Below are 23,813 nucleotides of genomic sequence, written 5' to 3' on the forward strand. Positions count from 1 at the left end.
ACATCAAGTGGTTTGTGATGATGTGATGTGATGATGTGGCTCAGTTGGTAGAGCATGGCACTTGCAATGCTAGGGTTGTGGGTTTGATTCCCACGGGGGACCAGTATGAAAAGGAATGAACATATATGCACTCACTACTGTAAGCTGCTCTGGATAAGAGTGTCTAGTAAAAGGAATGAACATGTATGCACTCACTACTGTAAGCTGCTCTGGATAAGAGTGTCTAGTAAAAGGAATGAACATGTATGCACTCACTACTGTAAGCTGCTCTGGATAAGAGTGTCTAGTAAAAGGAATGAATAGACCATTTCAGTTAACACATAGACATAAGTTGCATTTACAAAGTATTTTAAGAAATTGAAAAAGTTGTTTAAATATTCAACTAGTATTACCAGATTAACTGTTTGTACAGATAATTGTCATACTCAAGTTAAAACTGCTGGTAAACACTCAAATACAAATACATTTAGTTTTTTCAAAAATCACAAAAGTAGGGCACTGGGCCTTTACTAGTTCTGAATTAGCAAACCGATATAGACCCCCAAACTACTTCCCTCTGCTATGCTAGTGGTGGTGTAATGGTATGGGGAATGTTTTCCTGGCACACGTTAGGTACCTTGATACCAATTGAGCAACGTTTGAGCCCATTCCAGGGTGCCCGGTCCTTCACAGAGAAAAGAGAATGGCTCCGGAGGGGATGGCTGCAGTTTTAAGGGCTTCTGTCCAATTGTGCTGTTTTGTGGGGGTTTTAAACCTTTTTTTTTTGCATAATGTTTCCACCATTGTTTCTTATGACCAAAAAGAGCTTCTGGACATCTAAACAGCGATTACTCACATTGAACTGGATGAGGAGTTTTTCTTTAATGAGTCGGAGGCGAAGGATATACTGCTTCTCCCGGACCAGGCCCAAATCCCTATCATTCGTATGAAGAAGAGACGCTGTTACAGAGGTTGTAGAACCGGATGCCTAGCGAGACTGCACTGGTAAGATCAGTGGTGATGGTGTGTGTCTCTGTCAACAACAGCTGGTGCACCATCTCTAATATTAAAGTCTCAAGATTCTGCTCGACCGAGTTAGAGTACCTCAAGATAAACTGTAGACAACACAATTTACCAAGAAAGTTTTCATCTATATTCTTCACAACTGTCTATTTACCACCACAAACCGACGCTGGCACTAAGACTGCACTCAACAAGCTGTATGAGGCCATAAGCAAACAAGAAAATGCTCATCCAGAGGGCCGGGGATTTAATGCAGGAAAACTGGAATCCGTTTGAACAAATTTCTACCAGCATGTCACGTGCAACTTGAGGAAAAAATAAACTCCAAATCACCTTTACTCTACAAAGCTCTCCCTCGCTCTCCATTTGGCAAATCTAACCATAACTTTGCTAACAAGCAAAAACTCAAGGAAGCAATGCGCTCAAAACGGAAGTGGTCTGATGAAGCGGATGCTAAGCTACAGGACTGTTTCACTAGCACAGACCTAATAAACTGTCCACTGAGTGTAATATCTTTTGAATGAGATATCGACATGGCAATGGTTTGAAATGTGGGCTTTTATTTTGAAGGTTTTAATTATTAGTATACGAAAGTCATTATTTGTGCTCCTGATAGTAGGTGAGCGCGAATAATTGATGTATAATTGGTGCGCACTGGAATATGTTCCAATCCCGATGGCATTGAGAAGTATACCACATTAGTCACCAGCTTCATTAATAAGTGCATCAATATGGATTACAGTCAACATCTGCACTGAGCACATGCTCGATGTACACTCACAGGACTCTAATCACTCACTCACACATATTACACTGACACTCAAACACATACACAAAACACATACACTCATGTATATTGATGCCACACACATTCACATTCCTTCACATACGCTGCTGCTACTCTCTGTTTATTATCTATGCATAGTAACTTTAACCCTACCTACATGTACATATGACCTAAATTACCTCGACTAACCCGTACCCCTGCACATTGTAACCCTCGTTTATAGCCTCATTATTTCAATTTTATCATGTTACTATTTTTCCTTTCGTTTATTTAACTCATTTATTTAACTCATTTTCCTATTTACTTTTTTGAAACTCTGCATTGTTGGTAAAGGGCATGTAAGTAAGCATTTCACCGCAAGGTCTACCTACATCTGTTGTATTCAGCGCATTTGACAAAAACATTTGATTTGACACCTTGTATCCATGCCCACAAAGAATTCCGGATGTTCTGAAGGCAAAGGGGGGTCCGAACCGGTACTAGATGGATGTACCTAATAAACTGTCCACTGAGTGTAATATCTTTTGAATGAGATGTCGACATTGCAATGGTTTGAATTGTGGGCTTTTATTTTGAAGGTTTAAATTATTACGATACGAAAGTGATGTTATTATTTGTGCTCCTAATAGTAGGTGAACGCGAATGATTTATGTATAATTGGTGTGCACCCAAATAAGCCAGTCCAACATGGCGTCGTTGTCTTCACCTCTCTGCCTTTGCTGGGGGATCCTGAGGGGGATACGAGTGATTTAAAGGACCGGAATACAAACATTCTTTGGCATACAATTATGTTTTAGATCAATTCCGTAAAAAACAGGTAAGTCATGTTGATGAGTAAATGAGGTTATTAACTAGCTACAACTTTAATGAAACCACGACATCTATCCACCATGGTAACGTAAGCTAATGTAGCTAACTTAGCTAGATTGCCGTGGTTAAAAATGTGTTAACGACTCCAGCCACTACTTACTTAGTCATCCTGCAACAGGTTATCCTCAAGAATAGGCCGCATTGGTGGATTTGTTTTTCACTCGATCTGTCCATCATATCACCTTATTGCCTCTAAAATGTAAATAAAACACTATAAAGAGTTTATATAATGTGTCATTACATACCTATTTGAAGGTTTGTGTCGAATTTGAATCGGGTTTTTAGGGCGGTGCTAAAGTGATCTTAGAAGTAAACAGCGGCTTTGAGAATGATGATTGCATGCAATGATGACGCAAAAAAATGACTCGGTTCCCCCCTTACCCCGTTACTGTCAATTTCTTGTTTCTAAAGGATGAGAGAAGTGCTACACCTGCTGGAGAGAGATTGTAAGACAGAAATGGTTGCTTTATGTGTGCTGTACGTTACGACATGACACGTCAAGATGTAACGGAGGGTCCGTTCTTTTTCAACTTTTCTCCAATACTATAGAGCTATTACCATGTCGATCAACGCTTGAATAGAAACCTAGTTCACACCCCTGATTTTGAAGTCAACAAAGTCGCTACAGTCCAATTAGTTTTCTTTGTAGCCTCGTTTGAATGTTGCGGTTGTGCACATTTGTACGGAATGGGGTGAGTTTACGTTAGCTGGCTAGCTATTTATTTTCATGAACTGAAGTTCAATTTCAATAGGTGAACAACAAGTGGCAACCTAGCTAATACTTACTCATAAGGATTCCTAAATCATTGTTAATTAAGAATAATGAAAATGACTGCAGTTTCTACTGGTCATTGTTTTCAGACTGGTTGTATTGGTGCTAGCTAGGTACCAAGCTAAAGCTAGCATTTTTAGCTAATATCATCTGATTCCGATATGTTCACTGATATATGCATCCCTAATTGAATATCTGTTTGACAGGCATTAACATATTGTGAGTGTCAATGAATATGGTCTGATGTTGCTGGATTTTTTTGTGTGAATGTGGGCCTGGTAAAAAAAGATTGATATAGCTATATCAATCTAATCATAGCATTCCTTTCTTCTTGGCAAATGTGTTAATAATCATTCAAACTCATAAACTTAACAAATGTAGGCTTCATTCAAACATTGGCCTAGAATACTTGACTAAATTGTAGGCCATAGCCCAACAATGAGATGGGGACACGGCTATATATTCACCCTGACCCCACCGACTACATCCTCTTTAGTTAATAGATGTGATGTAGTATGCAACGTAATAAAGTTAGCCACCCCCCCCCCTCCAATTTGTATTTGTCTCATGCTTTGTGAACAGGTCCTTTTCCAACAATCCAGGGAGAAAGTGAAATAGTGACAGGAGGAATAGATACACAGTGAATAACAAATAAAAAAATAACATGGCTATATACAGGGAGTAGTACCAGCGTGTCGATGTGCAGGAGTAAGAGGTAATTGAGGTAGCTGTACATATAGGTAGGGCTAAAGTGACTAAGCAAAGGGGTGGGTAATAGACAGTAGCATCAGCAATGTGGTGAGTATGAAAGTCAGTGTGTGTGTTGGGATGTCAGTGTTAATGTGTTGGTAGAGTCCCGTGTGTGCATAGTCAGTGCAAGTGGGTTGGTGCAAAAAAGGGTCAATGCAGGTAGCCATTTGATTAGTTATTTAGCAGTCTCGTTTAGCAGTCTTATGGCTTGGCGGTAGAAGCTGTTCAGGATCCTGTTGATTCTAGACTCTGTTATCATATAGTTGTATGTTTTGAATACTTCAGAAATATACAGTGTCCAACAACATCTGCTCCCCGGGCGCCAATGACATCCATTAAGGCAGCCTCCCGCACCCCTCTGATTCAGGGGTTGGGTTAAATGCGGGAGACACATTTCGGTTGAATGCGTTCAGCTGTGCAACTGACTAGGTATCCCCTTTCCTTTAGAAAGTCTACACCTTTAACTTTTGTCACATTTTACTACCTTAAAATTCAATCCTAAAAGAGATTAAATTATTTTTTCTACTGATCTAACAACCTACTCCTCATTTTCAAAGTGAAAGAATGTTAGTACATTTTTCTAATCAAGAAAAAAAAATAAGTTGGGCAAGTCTCTAACTTGGAAATATTATGAATAAATTAATAAACAATATCCTCATTTTAAATAGAACTGTAACTAAGTAAACTTATACTCTGTTTTATTATATCTGATTAACAATATGAGTTCATAAGAAGGGATTGTGTGACACAGACAAGGAGTAATTAAAGTTAATGAACACCATTCCAACTAGGAAGAAAGAAATGGGTTGTGGATTAAGTAAACAGATAAGGTAGTTAACCTATGGTTGAACCGACGAAACTTAGCTCTGGGGTCTTTTTAGATAAGATAGTGAGTGCATTCCTAGGTTTTCTGTTAATTAGAACTGTCAGCTAAGTGGTGATTGATAATGTTGAGGGGTCAAATGTTAATTCAGTTATGTTGTGTAACCTGTGAGTGTGTTAGTGAGTTAGAATTAACTTTTAACCTCACTTGATTCTAGGTCGGGAGAAGGGGATTCATTCTAGAAGCAATGAAATGACGTCATGTTATTGTATATAAACTGTTGCTCGTGGTAACGTGGCAGCACACTCCGAGAATAAATTCTGTTACCTATTATTGAAAAGACTGGTCTCAGTCTATTTTATGCAAACAAGAATCTTACAAATTCTCATAAAATAGATTAAGGGAATTCAATTAATGAATACATATTGGTATAATTAAATTACAGTAACACTAATTCCCTGAGTTAATAATTGGTGGAATCACCTTGGGCAGCAGTTAATCATTTGGAATAAGATTCTACCAACTTTTCCCAACTCTTCGGGTTATATACTCAGTTGCTAGTTTTATTAGGTACACCACCCCGTTCACAAAAATGGTTAGCTCCTAGAAACGGTGAGTCACGTGGCCATGGGTTGCTATATAAAGCAGGGAGACGGGCATTGAGGCATTCAGTTGAATGTTTGCTTGAACGTTAGAATGGGCAAAACGAGTGACTTAAGCGACTTTGAGCATGGTATAATCGTCAGTGCCAGGCGCACCGGTTCCAGTATCTTAGAAACGACCGGCCTCCTGGGCTTTTCACGCATGACCTGCTAGATGGCCGAATGGTAAGGAACATCAGATTTGCCACCAATGCTCCTTTTATATGACACATCACTGCACTTTATACTCCTCTGTAAACTGGTCATATCTGTATACCCGTCGCAAGACCCACTAGTTGATGCTTATTTATAAAACCCTCTTAGGCCTCACTCCCCCTATCTGATATATCTACTGCAGCCCTCATTCTCCACATACCACACCCATTCTGCCAGTCACATTCTGTTAAAGGCCCCAAAGCATATACATCCCTGGGTCGCTCCTCTTTTCAGTTTGCTGCAGCTAGCGACTGGAACGAGCTGCAACAAACACTCAAACTGGACAGTTTTATCTCAATCTCTTCATTCAAAGACCCAATCATGGACACTCTTACTGACAGTTGTGGCTGCTGTTTATGATATATTGTTGTCTCTACCATCTTGACCTTTGTGCTGTTGCCCAATAATGTTTGTACCATGTTTTTGTGCTGCTACCATGTGTTGTTACCATGTTTTTTTTGTGTTGCTACCATGCTGTGTTGTCATGTTTTGCTGTTATGTTGTTGTCTTAGGTCTCTATGTAGTGTTGTCTCTCTTGTTGTGATGTGTGTTTTGTCCTATATTTATTTTTTAAATCCCAGGCCCCCATCCCCACAGGAGGCTTTTTGCCTTTTGGTAGGCTGTCGTTGTAAATAAAAATTTGTTCTTAACTGACTTGTCTAGCTAAATAAAATAAATGAATTAACAGTGTCTAGGGTTTACCGAGAATGGAGCAACAAACAAAAAACATCCAGTCAGCGGCAGTCCTGTGGGCGAAAAATAGCGTGTTGAAGGAGAATGGTAAGAATTGTGCAAGCTACCATGCGGGCCACAAACAGGGAAATAACGGCGCAGTACAACAGTGGTGTGCAGAACAGCATTTAGGAACGCACAACAGATCTACACAACCTACTCTTCATTTTCACGGATGGGCTATTGCAGCAGATGACCACACTGGGTTCCACTCTATCGGCTTAAAACTAGAAGAAGCGGCTCTAGTGGGCACGCCATCACCAACACTGGACAATTTGAGGAGTGGTTTAAAAATTGCCTGGTCCGATTAATCCCGGCGCTGTTGCATCATGCTGATGGCAGTCAGGATTTGGCAAAAGCATCATGAGGCCATGGGCCCCATCCTGTCTGGTGTCAATGGTACAGTCTGGTGTCGGTGGTGTAATGGTGTGGGGAATGTTTTCCTGGCACACATTAGGTCTCTTGATACCAATTGAGCAACGTTTGAATGCCATAGCATATCTGAACATTGTTGCTGACCAGGTGCATCCCTTCATGGCTACAGGGGGATCTGACCCAGTACTAGATGTACCTAATAAACTGACCACTGAGTGTATATTCATTTGTTTTGGTCGAAATGGCTCAAGCTCATTAAATTTGTTTGGGAATCATTGATGGACTGCAATATTCAAACCTTGTCTCTGTTTTTCAAGCAGTTTTAAGACCACTCAGGAACACTCCAAGTCTTGGAAAGACATTCTGGTGTGTCTTCCATATTAGAATTTGTTTAAAACTCCTATCTCAAGGTTAGGTTTTCAGAAGACAAACTTTTCCTCTAACTTTTTACCTGGGCTGTGCTTCTTCTTTAAAAATATTTATTTTGATCCTAACAAACTCCCTAGTCCCTGCCGATGACAAGCATACCCATAACATGATGCTGTCACCACCAATACTTGAAAATAGAGAGAGTTTCACTCGTGGCGTTTTTAATTTAGACCCCCAAAAATTATTTGCCATGTTGTCTTGCAGTATTACTTAACAGCCTTGTTGCAAATAGAATGGGTGATTAGGAGTCTCCCCCCCCCAATTCTTTTCACTTTGTCATACAGGGCAGTAATATGAAGTGAAGGGACTGGGAAGTTTGTTAGGATCAAAATAAATATGAAAGGAGCACAGCCCAGGTAAAGCTACAGAAAAACCCACCTCTGTCTTCTGAAAACCTAACCCTGGGATAGGGTTTTATTTTTCAGTGGGACAAATATTTGAATGCAGAAGACACACCAGAATGGCTTTCAAAAGTTGTTGATTGTTCCTGAATGGTCCAGTCAGTTTCTTTTTTTTAAATTCTTTTTTTTAAATATTGCTGTCCAATGATTCACAACCAAATGTACTGAGCTTGAGAAATGTTGATTTTTTAAAAACAATGGATATACAGTCTTTTGCCTTAACCTCAAGGATCTGCCCCTTTTTTTCTCTCCAAATTTCACCTAAAATTACATACCCAAATCTAACTGCCTGTATCTCAGCCCCTGAAGCAAGGATATGCATATTCTTGGTACCATTTTTAAAGGAAACACTTTGATGTTTGTGGAAATGTCGGAGAATATAACACCAATAGATCTGGTAGTAGATAATACAAAGAAAAAAACAACTGTTCTTTTGTATTTTGTTGTACCATCTTTGAAATGCAAGAGAAAGGACATAATGTACTATTCCAGCCCAGGGGCAATTTCGATTGTTGCCACTAGTTGGCAGAGTATGTGCAAAGTTTAGACTGAGCTAATGAACCATTGCATTTCTGTTCAAAATTTTGTATCAAGACTGCCCAAATGTGCCTAGTTTGTTTAACTTTTTGATGTTCAAAATTGTGCTCTATCCTCAAACAATAGCATGGTACTATTTCACTGTAATAGCTACTGTAAATTGGACAGTGCAGTTAGATTAACAAGAATCTAAGCTCTCTGCCAATATCAGATATGTCTATGTCCTGGGAAATGTTCTTGTTACTTACAACCTCATGCTAATCGCATTAGCCTACGTTAGCTCAACTGTCCCATGGAAGGGACACCGATCACAAAGAAGTTTTAAGAGCTGTGCAAAGTTGGTAGAATCATAATAAAGTTATCCACAGCTGTAATGGTTGCCAAAGATGCTTCCACGAAGTATTAACTGGTGTGTGAAGAAGACACACAATCAAGACATCTTGTATTTGTTTATTAATTTGGAAAATGTTCTATGGCTTTCTTTCACTTTGAAATTGTGCAGTACTGTAGGTTGTGTAGCTCTGCAATCTCTTTTTTAGATTTTATTTGAAGGCAGCAAAATGTGAAGACAAGTGGGTGTTTACTTTGACTAGGCGCTTTATATTTCTTTAATAAATGTATCATATCTATTTGCAAGTGTAATTGCGGCATAAATTCACCTTCAAGATGGCAATGTTAGTCCTCTATGTTAGTGTCATTGTTATGCATGCTTTATACAGGATTTTTATCTTAATTCTGCCCATTTTTTTTTTCAGATCACTGGGGAGAGATATTGTCTTGCTCAGGAGGAGGCCCTCTATGCTTCGCACAGCTACCTCTGTCTGCTCATCTCCACACGGCAACACATGGCTCTCTACGACATCTACCATGGGAAAGGCCAGCATGACACAGAGGAGATGGCAGGAATTGTGGGACTCAGGCTGCCCACAAAGCCTGGGGCGAAGGGCTGGGAGAAGTGAAGGAAGGGAGAAGACTCTCATACCACACCAGAGGGTTGTAAAATCATCACTCTGGACCTAATGCTATTTTGCTCTTTTATAAAACAGAGGAAGAGATGAAGGCTGCTGTGAACAAGGACTGTGATTTGTTATTATACAAGGGAGGATCAAAGCTATTAGAAATATAAGATTCCCAGCTCTCCCTACCACTCCTCACTTTGTGTCTGTCTTGAGACAATAGCTGTTATTAAAATATTTGTAAATAATGGGACAACTTTTGCCAATTAAAGTATGAATCACTTTTATCAGGTCACCATGACATCTCACTTTTCTTGCAATCCATATGCTGCTAGTGGCTGCTAATAATCTACTAATAAAACAACCAATTAAATCTAACATATAAAATTAAGTAATATCCCTTTTGATCTCAATTCAGTAAGGTTTACTTGGAGCAATGTTTGATGTTCAGGTAAAGCATTCATACTTGGCAGATAAAACTGATGTGAAGTAATTCAGTCATATTTATATTTTAAAGGATATCAGGTAATTCAAATTCCTGGTTAATTAAAAGATGAAGCATTACAAAGAGGGTATGTTATGTCAGATGGATGTGAACTCATTGTGGGACCTTTGATCTTTTAAATGTTTTGTTCTTCACTACCTTTTGGCCAGTGGTTTAAACAGTGTGAAGACCAGCCAACAGTGAAATCAAGGAAAGGTCTTAGATAATGCTAGGGCATGCAACATGCATAAGAGAAGTATGACAATATGCTTCATTTTGTCTCTTATGTAGGCGTTTATAAGAAGATTATTACCAGCATAATGGAAAACAGCAGGAGTTGTATTGCTTTGTACTTGCATATTAATGTGTTTCATTATTGTGTCTATGGCAACTGGCATTTCTACCAACTCCTCCACTACATTTTTCTCTGCAGTCTTTTGCCAGATTTGTTTTATTTTTTATACGAGTAACATGTATTACCTTCTGGGAATTATTTTTTTTTTAAATCGTTCTTTGTCCTTATTGTCATCCTGGATTATCGTTCAAAAAGAAAGCCTCGTCATTAACTGTGCCCCTATTGGACTATTCATTCTCTTCTATTCTTCCCCCTTTCTTAGTTAAATCTGTGAAGCTGTGTAACACTCCCCATTCCATTTGTTATACGGTGACTACCATTGTCTTCTGTGTGGGTTTAAATAGATTGACCCTAGAGCTACGCAGAACACTGTGACACATAGGGACATGAAATAAACTTGCACATGCGCGGCAGCACCCACCGTCCACACGCATGCAGTGGAAATGTAATGCATAGTGGCACACCAACAGCGTCAAATTATAGTGTTATAAAGTCTCCAAATAACACGTGTCTCTACACCCCACTCCTCCATGCATCCCAAGACATTGAATTATTTTGACACACAGCTGGAGAGAGAGCAGTGACACGCTTGTGCAACATTGTGTTATGTGCATGTTTTGAAGTGGTATGTGAAAGCGAATGAAATGTTATCATTTCAATCAAGATTCTGTATTACTGCATATAGTAGGCTACACCGCTGCTACACCGCTGCATTAAGTATTCAGTGTATGTTTAATGCCAGTATAACCTTACGCAGTGGAGATCTAAATAAAAATTAAATAAACCAGATCATGTTACCGCCTGCAATAGTGTGCATGATAATCGATGGGAATAATTATTACGTCAATTAAAAGTAGGCCAGCTATTAAGTGGAAATTGTGAAAAACCAAGCGTGGAGGCGGGGAAGGGAGGGCGGAGACAGTTGTTTATATTCGTGTGGCTCAGTGGCTGTAAATCGTCAACTCGTCTAGTGAGCTAGGAGCAAGATTCACTATTTCAACCTAGTTGTACTACTAGGTAACAACATCAGATAAATACGTGAATAGATATGTTCTGATTTGATTTGTCCAATAAGGTCCGAGGATCAAGGAAAGGAGTGTACAGCATATTTTAAGTGAATCTCCTTATGTGATTTTAAAAGGAGGACAAAAATAAGAAGATTATGAAATAAGAACAAGTTATTTCAAAGGAAGCAAAAGCTACAATAACACAGGCGATAACATAGCATAAAGGGACAAAACGCGCAGCAGAGTGGTGACCTGGCCAGAGCGCGATGTTTGGAATGATAAAGAACACAATTTTCGGGAACACCGAAGAAACGGACTACAAGTTGCTCAGCAGCGAGACCAAGGTAGGATACACCTTGACCTGTCAGTTTCAACTTTAGTGTGTGTGTCTGTCAGTCAAGCATTGCATTGCATCACTTGATCGCGCGCGCCACTGTACACCTCCGTCTTGTTTGGTGCATAAAACAACTGGTCACTACAGACAGATCTCTTCAGTATCTCGCAAATATTGTTTTATTATAAGACATTTTTAATTTGTTACTCACTTTGGTTGTAGTGAAACTAGCCTATTGGCCCCAGTCTACCATGATGTCAAGAAAAGTCTATTTTGATTATCAGTAGGCTTATGTGTTATGCATTTGAAGGATTCTGTAATGCCAATCCCTTTAAAGTGTTTGACCTTTTGAAACCAACTATTGTTAATTACAATGACCTCCTGGCACCTGTGAGCTCGCAGTAGAAGGTGGGGGCAGATCGGTGTGTGTGTTCCCTATGACCTCAGTAGTGGCACCACTGTGTGTACTGCTACACTGACCATACCTCCTTAAGAGTTTGACATAATATAAGCATTTGTTCTTAACTGACTTGCCGAGTTAAATAAAGGTTAAATAAAAATAAATAATACTGAGGTCATTAAAAGCAAGGTTGTGTTCTCTGAGAGAGACTGACAGATAATTTGAGGTTGGTTGGGAAAGGGTTTGGTGAAACTAGTAATGTGTGAGCTTCCATATGATTTACTTGTGCACCCTGACAGAGTTCTTCATTAAATACTACATTTGAGACGAGACAAAGCCAGACAGATGGAGGCAAAGACGACTGCTAGATCAATATACAGAGAGCGTGGAATCAAGTGACACTGACAAACACATCTACAGATATTGGCCTGACAAAGAGACTGATCATGAATCTGGAACTACTTCAATCTATAACATGCAACCAGACGAACAAAAAGGCTGTACGAGGAATAGGAAAAAGAGAGTCTTTGTATCAATAGGCATGAGTGGCCATTAAATAGGCAATAGACAGGCTGTTGGCAGTTTTGAAATCAGTCAGTGCTAAATCTGTAAAATTCACTAGAGCCTAAATGATCACACTGAAATCTCACACGAACACACGATCAGAGGAATTTGAGTCTGACATCATACACTCTTAATTAAAACTGACATTGAATGCAGATGAACTGTCTGCACATGCTCAGACACACACACACAGCTTGGTGGGTCCTGTCATATTTCAGGGCTTACAAATGGAAGGAGATGGCTTTAAAGTTGGAATCCTTAGTAGTTACATCAATTTTTGGACTTATCAATTCATGTAATGTACCCATTGATTCTTGAAGAATGTAACATAAATGCCTCATGAGCTTAGTTCAACTGTCGTACCCCATCACCCCAATGTTTGTAAACAACATAAATGTAAACAAACACTGTATAGCCTCAAAACATGGTAAAACTATAATTGTGTCATCATGGATGGTCAGTCCTTGCGTCCTTTCTCTGTCAATGAATTTGAGAGTGGTTACATTTCTCCCTTAGCTTTTTACTAAAAAGGTACTATTCATTTTATTTTCATGTTTTTTTCTTCACGGTATTGATATTATGCAATGTTTTAATTTCTCTGAAATGATCTTACTTGGCACCATGCATTGTTTAGTAATGACAAGACATTTGATTAGATGGACGAGTTGACAGCACGATATGCTTATTACATAATGACAGCACATTGTCTATTTCTTGATACACAAGACAGGCTCATACTCCAAGCCAACTGAATGGTTATAGAGGCCATAGTTGTCATGTAAGGCTGAAATGTCAACTTCTCTGTGTGACAGGTTTACAAACTTCTCATGACATTGTGTAGTGACATTCAAACCAATTAAAACCATTTGTTTAAAAGTTAGAAAAAGAAAGAGAGCGGGTTGAATATGAAATTAATTGCTAATATTAGCACATCCACAATAATTATGGCCCACGTCTACCCAGCTGAGACACAGAGTAATTATATACAAAGGTTGTAGGATTCCAGCGAAGCACACATGCTAATTGCACCTTTAGACTGAACTCAGGAACAAAGTGTTCAATTATTGCTGTTGGAACATGTCACCTACATGTATTGTTAATGTTGGTCACAGTGACATATACCGTGGACTCCAAAGTATTGGGACAGTGAATTTTGTTGTTATTTTGGCTCTGTACTCCAGCACTTTTGGATACTTTTATTGTAAATAAGAATAGAATGTTTCTAAACACTTCTACATTTTCTCACTCATCATTATTCACATTTCATTCAGGATTATCTGTAATCATGGTAGCATCCACATAATAAAAACACAATGTAACCTGTATTTAACCTAGGATAGTAAGTTAAGAACAAATTATTATTTACAATGACGTCCTACATCGGCCAAACCCTAACCCGGACAACCCTGGGCCAATTGTGCACCGCCATATAGGACTCCCAATCACGGCCGGTTGTGATACAGCCTGGAAACAAACCAGGGTCTGTAGTGATGCCTCTAGCACTGACATGCAGTGCCTTAGACAGCTGCGCCACTCGGGAGCCCAAATTAATTAATGTAGAAACATATTATATCCTTGTTTACAAAAAAGTGCCTACAAAATGACACAATACTGTACATTATTTACCATTAATTTCTATTGGGCGCAAAATAATCTAAAACACAACCAAAACAAACAGCAAATGCATCCAACAAATTTTTGTAGTCATTGCATGCTATGAATATGGGACCAAGTACTTAACTTTTGAATACTTTAATACACATATAAGTGAATTTGTCCCAATTATTTTGGTCCCCTAATATAGGGGGACTATGTACAAAAAGTGCTGTATCTAAATGGTTCACCCAACATGGATGAAAATACCCTCAAACGGACAATCTGCACTTTAACCTCATAGTCAGTGTATCATTTCAAATCCAAAGTTCTGGAGAACAGAGCCAAAATAACAAAAGTTGTGGAACAACACAATGGGAATGGGCCAGTTGACAGCAGTGACACATCATAGCATAATTGCAGTGAAGTAAGAAAACGTGTTAAAGATATGGCATTACTGTCACCCCATCCATCTACTGTAGTTATTTCCTATGAGCTTACATTTACATTTATTCCACAGTCTCAAGGATGGGTTGCAGCCACAACACCTTCATCAATATGAACACCAAACACCAGTCAGAAGCACTATGAATGAGTTCTTGACATCCCAATTAGCTGGAGTCAATTATTAGTGTCTAGAGAATTCTGCTGAAATAAACCTTTTAGCTATTCAGCAACACAGTTCAATCCCTGTATCAATCAATACAATGAATCCCATATCAATATGGTTGCTAGGGCCAAGACGATACCAGTATCGCGATACTCGTTAGTGTCGTGGCAAGGAAACAAAACACGAAGCAGATTTAACTTCTTTAGGAAAACAACCCTAATGTTGGAAACAAACATCATTATGTTGTCGTCCCACTTTTAAATAGTGTTTTCAGTGCGTACTGTTGTACTTACATTGCATTATATGTCTAGTCCCGTAGCAGGCATTCATATTCAGCGTGAGTGATTTAAAACAAGGGATAACTTAGTGGAATGGATCTGAATAAAACATTTGGCGTTTCAAATATGTGGCCTTCATTGAGGTCCCTTTCAGTGGAACAGATTTACTCAAGACTGGATATGGAATGAGTGATTATTGTGAAACGTAACGTTCCTCTGTTATTTAATGGTTGATATTTCTCAGCATAAGCCTTCCTCTTAGGACAAGTACATCATAACATGTATAAGAACAGGCAGCAAGTCAGTGAGTGTGTGTACACATCGCATTAACCCCACTCTGCCATGTGTGTGTGTGTGGCACCTATATGGTTTGGTCTTATGTAAGAACAGGCATCTCTGTCCCATTATTCTCTTTAGGCTTCATTAAACACTGCGGGGCCCTGAGAGCAGAGCAGGAAAGAACTGGAATCAAATCAACGTAATATTTTTTATTTAGATCCTTTTCTAGGGGCATTTGGCTGTCCTCTGTTCGTTTCCACTCCAAGTGTTTCACCGGCATCAGTGAGCACAGATTCTGCCCATTGCATATCGCCAATCACAGCACCCCCAGCCCCACCCCCTCTAACCCCCAAGTAGTGTGCGGCTTCCTTCCCTCTGAACAGTTTGTCAACATGTGTGTCATTGGTGAATCACGTTTGGCCTCCCGCTCTCTTTCCCAGGAGGGGGTCAGTTATGAGGTGCGGCGGTACGATGGTGCAAAGTATGCCTCAGTGAGCTCAGAGGGGCGGACCTTTGACCAGGTGACGGGGGAACTAGTGAGGAAGCTGCTCGTGTACATTGGGGGAAGCAACGAGCAAGGTCAGACAATCAGAGAGCAGGGCCTGTCCTGTCAGTCAGTGGGCTTCATATGTGGACACATCTTTAATGAGCCCTAAGCTCAGAAAGATCTAGGGGCTCAAATCAATCCATATTGCTAATGTTCAGCCCTATAGCACGATTGAAATTTGAAGGACATTTCCTGATTGAGCCGACATATGCAGCACTTACCATGAATGCGGAAACTGCCTTTAAATTTCGAACTAACCTCTGTAGCGCAGGTCTTAAGCACTACGGATTGAATTAAGCCACCGATGTAATGTGCATATCTGAAAGTATTGCATTGATGTAAGCAAGTAATATGGTGAAAACTCTTTCTAGTCTACCAGAGGGTTCGAAAGTGTTATTACCATGTTACTGGCACCTATTCAGTACTTTCAGATCTTCAAGGGTGACTGAAGAAGTGTCTACTTTGTTTGATGCTAGAAGTCAGTTTGAAACTGGGCCTAAGAGGATGCAATGAACTTGATGCACACATAAGACTGTTGCAATAAGTTGTCTGTTATCCCCTCTATCTGTCCTCTGTATTTGTTTTCCAAGGGGAGGCAATGGGGACGACAGCACCGGTTATCATCACAGTATATCCCAGGGACGACGGTGTGATGTCACGCCGTTTGGTGGTTAGCCTCAGGATTCCCACCAACTACCAAGTCAGTCCCCCTGTGCCCATCGACAGTGCCATCAGAATCGAGGATCGACCCGGCATGACTGTCTACTCACTGTGGGTGTCTCCATGCAGTGTTCACCTCACTTTGTTCTTTAATTCTTTACGACACAGAATGTATTTAATAATCATAAATTATTTGATCACATATCCTCTTTCTCTCTCCTTTCCTTCCACCTATCATTTCTTTTCACAGGCAGTTTGGAGGCTTCGCAGGGGAGACTGAGTACCGTGCAGAGGCCTCTCGCCTAACCAAAACTCTTGGTGAGACTGCCCCATTTCAGCGGAAACAGTACTTCTGCTGCACCTACGACCCGCCAATGAAACCCTACGGCCGACGCAACGAGGTGTGGTTCCTACAGGAGGAGCCATAAGGGAAGCATTAAGACCGACTCTTAATAATAAACTATAGTCACTTCCTCTCCTTCATCTTCACTGATCACTCCACATCTTGATCTTCATCCCCCCAAAATAGGATATGTGAAAATAATATGACAACAACAGGGGATTTGTTTTCAGATTAGTGCAAATGAAGGAGAGGTGATGCAAAGAAGTGTATTTGACTATTGAAAGGTCATAAAGGGGAGGGATGGGCAGCGGGCTACATAGTTACTGGTCCAAAGTAGTGCAATAGTACGGTACCATTATCAGTAACTGGATATTAAGTGGCCTGGGGTAGGAGCCACTAACCACAATTTACCGCTGTGTGTGGTACATCATTAAGTTCTTATTTTGTACACCCAGGGGTTGACACTTCCCTTAAAACATGCTTCATAGTGCTTGGAGGAAAAGCACATTAAATCACTGTACACATATCACTATTCAGCAGTCTAATTAAATTATGCTTCACTTCACACACCATAAAAACAAAATGACAGTTAAGTATTCAATAAGTAATTAAATTAAGTTTTAAAAATCACAATTCCTTTTCCCAAGGGAGGGAATTGGAAATAAACTAGGAATTGAGCCATAGAGTAGTGATAGTCAAATGTTTTCCTTAGTATGAATTAGTTGGTGGGGAGGGTATGAAGGAGAAATATATTAGTCATTCCTTAAGTGTTATCATTTGAGATGTCTAATCCTTCTGTGATGACATGAAAACTTTAAGACAGCAGTTGTGTGTAGTGAATGTTTTGGTGTGCTTGTATTTGGTGTGTTTGAATTGTAATGTTATTATGATTCTTGAAACTGTATTTTGAAATACCTCTGTATGGTGTGTGATTTTCTGTGAAAATATGGAGTGACGATATCATCAGGATTTGATAGCGTTTCATATCATATTTATTCAAGATATTACTAATACGATTTTTTGTGTGCAAAACTGACGTTTTCTTTTTTTAGTTCTATACAAAAGAATGCTTAAAGTACTGGTACACCACTGTTTTGGATAGGTTTTACATAAACATTTATTTATTATTAGAATTTGAATCAATATGAAGAACTCAAAAGAAGTAATTAGGGTTTACAAACAAGATATTTCAGACATTTGATAAATTTAAGCAGATACTTAAAACCAACCAAACCTATAACCTAAAACTAGTACAACATGTCCTCACTATGCACTAAAATAGCAATTATATGGTCTGTTAGTCACTACAACCCAGTTTAAACAGGAATAAATTAGTGGTTTTCACAGGTTAATTCGTCACAACTGCAAGAAAGCACTGTGTAGCGGGCTAGCGGCTAAATAAATACATGGCCTAGTAACCCCACACTTGCGTAATTGCACAGAGAGTAGGGTTTTGGTTTCAGCCGGGCTTTGCATTCAACGATACAATATACAGGGTTCGACTAGGGCATGGGTTATTCATGTGACCAGTTATCATCTCTAGGCTCAAGTTATTTGTGAGATCTAGGAACATTGCACATTACCAATAATCTCACATACGTAGCGGTACATGTCAGTACTCCATCCAATTGCCATATTCAAACAACGTGCACTTCCTTCAATAAAAAAGCCAGAAATAATCTAGAAAGGTATGGTGTACATTGAGAGCACTGGGAACTTCAGCTTTCATTCAAGGCTCTCTGGAACAAACTTAAACCACGCACCAACACAATGGAAACACTTACTGTGAACGTGAATGTAAAAATACTTTACAATACTAGTAGGAATAGAAATTGTTGTTTTGTTAATAAGCATCATCATTTTAATCGAAAATTGTTATAAAATGTATTTTGGTAATAAACCTCTGGATTTAAAAAATGCTGTAAATATTTAATGCCTATACATTCCCCATACTGCCCATCACATGTTCCTCAACAGGGCAGTTAGAAACCCTTTCCTAAGTACAGGACAGTTCCACATTCTAACAGACTGAGGGAGAGAGAGACAACCATGATAACTGAAAAGATTGAATACTTATCCGTTACGTGAATAACCATTTACTTGGCAATTGACAAAATAAACTGAGTGGGAGGGGGTGAAATAAAGCTTTACTCATGATTAAAAGGAAACATTCATCATTTGAAAATGTCCCAACATTGTTGTGCCTCAAAATTACTTGTGTGAATTGCCAGAAAATAATCTTGCCTTTTTGTCAATGTTGTACTTTATACTTTCCTTTCCAGTCTAATAATTATCATCCAATTAATAATTTGCTGTTGCATTTATTAGGGGATGATGGTTATTGAGCTTTAGTTGTTCTTCTTCTCTGGATAGCCTGGGTAAGGAGCAGGAGGGGCAGAAGGTGCATAGGGAGGAGGCTGTTCCTATGTGGGAATAAACAGTGATAGAATATCTTAAAAACTCTGAACTAAAAATATAAACACAGCATAAAGTGCATGCACCGAATGTACATGGAGAGAATAACAGGTCCCTTACCATGGGCATGTAGACATTGTGGGGGTTGTTGGGGTTGAAATAGGCACTGCCTGCTGCCTCTGCTGCCTTGGCATTACCTGAGGATCAGGGAGAGACAGAGAAATGAGGGGAGAATAATGCACATGTATAGTAACTGATACAGAAGCACATGCTACTACAACTGTAGAGTAGGAGAGACAATGGAGCACACTTAGCACAGTATATTGCAGCAGGATACTCGTGACAAGACATCTTCCGGACTGAATGATGCACACTTCCAACTCTATTTCAATTCTCCAAAACCCACAAATAAACACACAACTGATATGTAAATGAGGTGTACTGAGTTCAGGCCAACTGGGTTGTTTCATGGGGTAAGGGAGACTAGGTGTGTGAGGGATTTTGTTTGTTTCTCCTATTTAATATGATGTGTACCGGTTACGACATCAGCACTCCTTTCTCAGTGCCATGCGTCATGTGCTTCATATTGAGGCAGACTGATGGCATCAGACAGATGCAGCGATGCAGACATACAGAGAGAGACAGGGAGACAAACCTGCAGGGAGAGCAGCCCAGTTTTGGGGGGGCCCAGGATAGGGGGGAGGTGGGGCCATGTAGGCAGGGGCAGATGGGTACATTCCTGCAACACAAGAGAGAATACCCAAAATACTCATAACAGCCTTGGGGACACATCTTTACTTAGGGTAGTTATAAATATTGATACCAATCAATAAAATTCAAACACTCATAACAATGGAGGCATTATCCAAAATATTTCCGTATTTAAGTGCTAGGCAATCTCTAATGTAAACTGCAATCTGCTAGCATCACAGCATTTGATTCTCAATTATTATGACCCAAACCTGCATAACATACAAACAGTTTTATAGCAATGATAAAGTTCTTTAATAACAAACCTGCGGCTGCCATAGGGTAGGGATAGCCCATGTTGCCTGGGGGAGGCTGGTAGAAACCATTCTGCTGGGGTGGGGATTCATACGGGTAGTTCTGAGGAACAGGTGGTGGGCCGTAGCCATTCATCACTCCAGGAGAGGGATAGCCAAAGGAGGCACCTCCGTTTTGAGCAGGAGGGGCACGAGATGCTAAAACAAAGTTGAGGGTTAATCCTAAAATACAGACTGGACTAAAAGAGTAACATGTAAACAAATATGTTGCCTAACAAATAACAAACTTTGACTGCATTACCAGGAAATTCTTTAGTGATGTACATGTTAAATTAATTATTTAAATTGTACAATATAAACTGAGTAAAGCAGATACTGTATGTTGAATGACAAATAGGCTCTGTACTGACAAACATGGCAGTGATGAAATGACTTACCATTTGTTGCCAGTTTGAAGAGGTGCTGACCTAACTCGATGGCTCCCCCACTGGAAAAAGACATCTTGAAGCTAGCCTGGCCTTCCCAGCCTCCTGAAACCAAAGAAAGTAGAGTCAAAATGTTGATGAGCACTGTGTACTTGTCTTTGCATTAAATTACATGTCTGATATTGAATTATAATCAGTGCTTTGGAGGAGATGTCACACTTCAATTTCTACTGCTGCTGCTAAAAACTACTACTGCTGCTAAAAACTTTGACACATAGACATTGTAAGTAAAACGAGATTGTGGTTTACAGACTGATGTCAGCCTCGGAAAATATCTGGCCTTGGCAAATCACACTTGCGTCACTGATTCACTTCTACATGTATTCCTAGGACACGTCAGGCCATACCTGGGACTGGAGGCCATAAACACTTTGCATGCTCTACAGTTATTTCCTCATGATGGTGTTGAATGCTACAGGAGGACAACAAACTGCTGCCTACCCCCAGCTTCAGCAGACACAGTGCCCCTGATGTAATTGGCGGCGAAGACTGGCTGCTCAATGCTGCAGCCCTTCATCAGGTAGTACGGGAACATCACAGACCCCAGGCTGTCCTTGGCATTACTGGACACAAACACCAACTGAAACGAGGACAAACAGAGCAATGGTAGTCTTCCAGTTTGTGATACTGCAGACAGGATGGCGTGAGTGGTGAAACAGAAGAGTCGTATGTCTTTGTGAGTTTTATTTGTAGTTAATTTAACCCCCTTTTCTCGATATCCAATTGGTAGTCAAAGTCTTGTCCCATCGCTGCAACTACCCTACGGACTCAGGAGAGGCGAAGGTCGAGAGCAATTCATCCTCTGAAACACGACGCTGCCAAGCCACTGCTTCTTGACACACTGCTCACTTAACCCGGAAGCCAGCCAAACCAATGTGTCGGAGGAAACACCATCCAGCTGGCGACCGGAGTCAGCTTGCAGGTGCCCGGAGTCAGCTTGCAGGTGCCCAGCCCGCCACAAGGAGTCACTAGAGCGCAATGGGACAAGGACATTCCGGCCAGCCAAACCCTCCCCTTACCCGGATGGCGCTAGGCCAATTGTGCGCCGCCTCATGGGTCTCCGGGTCATAGCCGGCTGTGACACAGCCTGGGATTGAACCCGGGTCTGTAGAGATGCCTCTAGCACTGCGATGCAGTGCCGTAGACCGCACCACTCAGGAAGCCCCCTTTTTGAGTTTTGATGTGGAGTCTTTTCCCAACAAAGTGATGTTAGGATATATAAGTTAGCCCGTAAAAACTTTTGTGCCAAATACATGACATTGTTACAGGTGTCAAGCTTATGGGCAGCAGTGTATAGGAGGGAGGTTCCTAGGTGTGAGAAGTGTGCAGAAGGGCATGAGACAAAGGAATGTGTAGCATTGGTGAAAGTAGTGGTATGTGTTAATTGTAGGGGTGTCCATGAGGCTGGAGATCAGAAATGTCCCGTAGAGGCAGGTTGATGTTTCCAGGGTTAGAGTAGTGCAGAAGTTGTCATATGCCGAGGCACTGAAGAAAGTAGAGGAAGATGAATCAAGGGGGAGGGATCCTGAGAGGAGTGGCTTGAGTAGTAGAACTGTACCAGTACAGAGGGATATGTTTCAGTAAGATTGGATTTTTAGCATTTATAGCAATGGTTATCAACTGTACTGAAGGGATGGAACGTAAGTCATAGAAAATTGAGGTTGTGGTGGCAGCTGCAGAGATGTATTTGTTTTTTAGTGAGTGCAGGGTTAGATGGTAGGGTATTTGTACATTTTTTTTTGTATTGATTTTTTTAAGCTAAGTATAAGGGATTGGATACTCCAGTCTAGTAGGTGATGGCAATGCAACATTTATTGGATGCCAAACGCTATTAAACCTCATAGAAGAAAAAGGATTGTCTTCCAACAGGCACACAGGACCAGCATGGTCAGATAATAAACATACCCTGTATGGAGTGAGGTAAACAGTCCCTTTCTTGGTCCCCCTCAGCAGGTCTGTCTTGCTGGTGACATCACTGAAGGACAGCTCCACATTCTTGCATTCCCTCAACACACTAGTGGAGGATACATGTTCAGTTTAGGCATGTGTAGTGAATTTACTGATGAATAGGTATGGTATGTATGACAGGTCCTCCATAGGACAAATACTGTCGTAGAATCCTAGCAGAACCGAGTGTCAAGGGACATAGTGGGATTCTGTATGGTCTACATCATTTAACATAGGCCTACTATTGGCATTTCACATACTGGTTGGTTGGTTGGTTAAATCTGACACTTCCAGAATGTGCCAAATCTAACTATTATGAAAAGTTCTTTATTCGTATATTTCATAAGTTCCTGTTACTTTATCAACTTCCTAAAACTCTGTCACAACGTTCACTTTAGACTCAGGTTGTAGTTGGGGCGGGCGGGCTCACTCTCTGTTGACTTTGCTGTGTCTACCTCCCTGGAAAACAAACTTATTTAGCTAGCTTACTCTTACACCTAGTTTGACTAGTAAAGTAAGAAAATGTATCTAGCTAACGTTAGCTTTAATACGTGTCAAATGCGTAATGATGACTGACTGACCTAGTACTTAGGTAGCTTTTCCTGCCAGCAAGGCCAACAACGACGTTGCTGACTAGTATCTAGCTTAAAATTATTAAACTAGCTAACGACGCTATCACTACAAAATAGGGCTTGCTGAATAAATTTAAAAAAGCAACCCAAGTAGCTAACTGACATTGGCTAGATTTAACTAACACTAAGTACGAAAGCTATCTTGCTAGCTAGCTAACATTACCATAACAGCTAACGTTAACTTGCGAGTTAGCTTAACTAAGCTACCTTTAGAAAATGAGCTTCGTGGCGATTAATGATTCACTAACCTCTCGCCGTTGTTTATCAAAACTCCTCCGTTTTGAGAATGATTTCGATTTAAAGCCATGTTCAGATAGTCTAATGTACTCTTCGTCAGGTACAGCTACACACTGGAAATGAGAGGAATGCCCCAAAAACCTCAAAGTGTACGTCACAGGATCAGCTGTTTCATGTGCTGTGACTGCAATGTTCTGCGTGCCAACATTGTTCCCCATATTGTCAACAAGCCTTTGAATTGAGATTGTCATATAAATCTAGTGTGTTGAGGTTAGGTGGGATATTTGAGATTGGTTTGGATGAAATAATACAGCATTGTGGTTGTGAAGAGAGCTGAGTAGGCCTAAG

At 40.2% G+C, this 23,813-nt stretch overlaps 2 protein-coding genes and 1 pseudogene across 2 annotated transcripts; 2 read left to right on the top strand and 1 right to left on the bottom strand.

Moving 5' to 3' along the window:
- Positions 1 to 2,476: 2,476 nt before the first annotated feature.
- LOC135554971 (protein FMC1 homolog) lies at positions 2,477 to 9,296 on the top strand (annotated as a pseudogene).
- Positions 9,297 to 11,126: 1,830 nt separating this feature from the next.
- Positions 11,127 to 17,727, top strand: LOC135555525 (heme-binding protein 1-like). Its single transcript, XM_064988043.1, has 4 exons — positions 11,127 to 11,481; positions 15,636 to 15,774; positions 16,333 to 16,513; positions 16,653 to 17,727. The coding sequence occupies exons 1-4, from the start codon at positions 11,404 to 11,406 to the stop codon at positions 16,828 to 16,830; spliced, it is 576 nt and encodes a 191-aa protein (XP_064844115.1). The 5' UTR covers positions 11,127 to 11,403; the 3' UTR covers positions 16,831 to 17,727.
- Positions 17,728 to 17,844: 117 nt separating this feature from the next.
- Positions 17,845 to 23,626, bottom strand: LOC135555524 (WW domain-binding protein 2-like). Its single transcript, XM_064988042.1, has 8 exons — positions 23,477 to 23,626; positions 22,555 to 22,663; positions 21,091 to 21,229; positions 20,602 to 20,694; positions 20,177 to 20,362; positions 19,816 to 19,899; positions 19,281 to 19,357; positions 17,845 to 19,168 (listed from the first exon to the last, which is right to left on the bottom strand). The coding sequence occupies exons 1-8, from the start codon at positions 23,533 to 23,535 to the stop codon at positions 19,094 to 19,096; spliced, it is 822 nt and encodes a 273-aa protein (XP_064844114.1). The 5' UTR covers positions 23,536 to 23,626; the 3' UTR covers positions 17,845 to 19,093.
- Between the last annotated feature and the right edge of the window lie 187 nt (positions 23,627 to 23,813).

The sequence above is a fragment of the Oncorhynchus masou genome, chromosome 15 (genome assembly GCF_036934945.1).
Source record: "Oncorhynchus masou masou isolate Uvic2021 chromosome 15, UVic_Omas_1.1, whole genome shotgun sequence".
NCBI lineage: Eukaryota > Metazoa > Chordata > Actinopteri > Salmoniformes > Salmonidae > Oncorhynchus > Oncorhynchus masou.

Coding starts and splice junctions, on each gene's coding strand:
- LOC135555525 (XM_064988043.1), top strand. CDS start 11,404: ATGTTTGGAATGATAAAGAACACAATTTTCGGGAACACCGAAGAAACG. Junction 15,775..16,332: donor TGGGGGAAGCAACGAGCAAG/GTCAGACAATCA, acceptor TTGTTTTCCAAG/GGGAGGCAATGGGGACGACA. Junction 16,514..16,652: donor GGCATGACTGTCTACTCACT/GTGGGTGTCTCC, acceptor TTCTTTTCACAG/GCAGTTTGGAGGCTTCGCAG.
- LOC135555524 (XM_064988042.1), bottom strand. CDS start 23,535: ATGGCTTTAAATCGAAATCATTCTCAAAACGGAGGAGTTTTGATAAAC. Junction 20,695..21,090: donor TGTGTCTGCTGAAGCTGGGG/GTAGGCAGCAGT, acceptor CTTTGGTTTCAG/GAGGCTGGGAAGGCCAGGCT. Junction 20,363..20,601: donor CTTCAAACTGGCAACAAATG/GTAAGTCATTTC, acceptor ACTTTGTTTTAG/CATCTCGTGCCCCTCCTGCT.